Source organism: Buceros rhinoceros, unplaced genomic scaffold (assembly GCF_000710305.1).
Source record: "Buceros rhinoceros silvestris isolate BGI_N320 unplaced genomic scaffold, ASM71030v1 scaffold11331, whole genome shotgun sequence".
NCBI lineage: Eukaryota > Metazoa > Chordata > Aves > Bucerotiformes > Bucerotidae > Buceros > Buceros rhinoceros.
Window position 1 is genome coordinate 52,605 of NW_010394868.1, and position 2,627 is coordinate 55,231.

General features: G+C 35.8%; 1 protein-coding gene across 1 annotated transcript in view; it reads right to left on the reverse strand.

The window, feature by feature from the left end:
• Positions 1–2,627, reverse strand: part of ADAMTS19 (ADAM metallopeptidase with thrombospondin type 1 motif, 19) — a 54,035-nt gene that overhangs the window by 34,743 nt on the left and 16,665 nt on the right. Inside the window, exon 7 of the mRNA XM_010145359.1 lies at positions 1,583–1,703. Within this exon, the coding sequence (XP_010143661.1) occupies positions 1,583–1,703 (121 nt within the window). The remainder of the gene's footprint in view (positions 1–1,582; positions 1,704–2,627) is intronic.

Sequence of the window (2,627 nt, forward strand, 5' to 3'; positions counted from 1 at the left end):
GGTGTAAATAAATAAGCCCTTTATTTTAGATTCTCCAGGTGAACTTCTAAAAGTGGACAGTAAGCCAAGTTTTTTATTCTGTGTAGCCAATATTCTATAACAAAACACTGAGGATTGGAAACACTTTTCAATAATCCTGAAACATGAAAATTAAACTGCTGCAAAGCAGCACTATTTAAATTTAATTTCCTTAAGAGCTAACAATATTTTCTAAGTATTGCTGATAGTCCAGCTTCTTGAGAAGGAAAATAACTGACACCGTTGTTTAGAGAGCAATTCTGTGTAGCCAATATTCTATAACAAAACACTGAGGATTGGAAACACTTTTCAATAATCCTGAAACATGAAAATTAAACTGCTGCAAAGCAGCACTATTTAAATTTAATTTCCTTAAGAGCTAACAATATTTTCTAAGTATTGCTGATAGTCCAGCTTCTTGAGAAGGAAAATAACTGACACCGTTGTTTAGAGAGCAATACCACAGTGTTGTGGATTGATACAGAACCTTAAATAAATTATAAGTGTGTGGATACTCTTGTTAGCTACAACAGAGAGCTGACACATTGAAATTTCTATTAGCAGCCACCTTCTTTGTAGTTTTTGATCTTGTTCTCCAGATGCATCCATGGCTGGAGATCCCTGGTCTGCATTACTTCAGCTTAGGGAAGGCCAGACATAAACCTCTGATGACTATGCCTAACTCTTTTTTTTTTCCTAACATACTATATTTTAGTCTACAATGCATTGAAATCCTTGATTTTTCAAAGATATACTGTCTGCTTCTAATTACAGTATTTTTTGATGTTACTTACCGTCTTGAAATTCTGCATGTTTTCTACTCAGGAAATGTAAAGTGTAATGGCAAACAAATGCTGAAAACAGTTGGCCAAACGCTGCTTCAAAGACTTTTCTTGGAGAGCAGGTATGCTTGGTGCATGGCGTACACTAGTAGTGTAGCAGTGTGGCAACACTGTTGTGCTGGAGCCAGTTAATTATTCTCATTCAAAGAACAGATCACAGCAGCGTTTGAAAATATCATGTTTATTCTGCATCAGAGAATCTATTTGCTTTCTATGATACATTATTATTAGTTTAAAAAAATGAATGCAAATTTGTAATAGTTCTTCACACATTCAGCTTTACATTCTCCCACTGCCTGGCTTGTTTTAATGATGCTACTCTAGGTAACAGATCATAATTTGGATTATTTATTTTGAAGAACACTAAATGAATACAAACACCAGAAGAATTTATGGTTCATTTATTTACTAAAAATATAAATTTTATTTCACAGATTTTTTTTTTAAAAAATCAGGGTCTTCTAGGAAATCATGTGTGTCTTAATGGTAGATTAATTAGATAACCCCTTAATTTTCTAATTGAAACTTTTTGCAATAACTTTGCAACAATTGAAACTTAAAAACACCAATGCATTCCTATCTTAAATGTTTTATCTTAACGCAGATCTGAAGTTCTTTGAGGAACTGTGTAGTTTTAAGAAGTACAGCTTTTTAAAATTCCCAGTGCTCAAAGTAATCAAACAGCTACTGGTTTCCTGAGTATTTGATATAAACAGACTCACCGGCTCCTCTGGTATGATTAAAATCACCTTTAATAACTTTGCATGACCTTCCATTACCATTGCATACACCACAATGATCTTCACGAGCCAGAGATCCTAATATGCCATCACAGCCGAATTTCTGCGGGAGAAGAAAATAAAGTTATTGAGACACAGGCCATGTTTTTACAAAGCTGCCTTTAGTAGCGGGCATCTTCTTCAAGCTGCCCTAACCAACACGACCGAGCTCTGCACTAGTTCATATGCAGAGATCTCTTTTTTTTCCCTATATTTTTATGTAGATTATTGCATTCACTCTTCCTATATGGTCGGCTAACTCTACCAGCTGCTCTCCAAGAACACAACAGTATTCCCACCTCCCCCTAGGACCTGCGGCCCTTCTGAGCCACTGTGCAACACGCACTACACAGGCCCTCCTGCACAGCCACTGCCACGTGTCCAACTCCACTGCGTCCTACTCAAAATATGGGAGGTTCTTTGCCACACCCACAATGGTGAAGTGTGGCTTGATGTCATGTTCTGAATAGGGCATGAACGTGACTGGAGTATGTAAATATAAATTGTATTGTTTTGTTGAAATGTATTCAATTTAAAACTAAGTTTACTCAAGCACCTCCACATTGCTATGTTAGACACATTTCTATCAATAAATACAAGTGGTAGCTTGACAATAGGAATATAGTTAATATCATATGCTGGTCTGATATGAAATAAAAGCCTTTCAAAGTCTAGAGATGTCATCACAGGGTAATCTTGTGACTGTATAAATACATCGATAAAACCAATTAAACTTCAAGACCGTTTGCTAAAGATAGAAGCTAGGTTAAAGAGAAAATAAAGGATTCCTTTAAGAACAGAAATCACAATCTATTAAGGAGGCAAGCAAATTATTACTTCACAGAATTTTTATTACAGTTGTACCTAAAAAAGCAATACCGATTTTAAAATACTGATTCCAGCATTCAAAGCATTCAAAGAGCTGTGCATCCAAAATGGCACATAGACAAGACATAATACCCAACTCCACAGCTGTAGTCCTCAACGC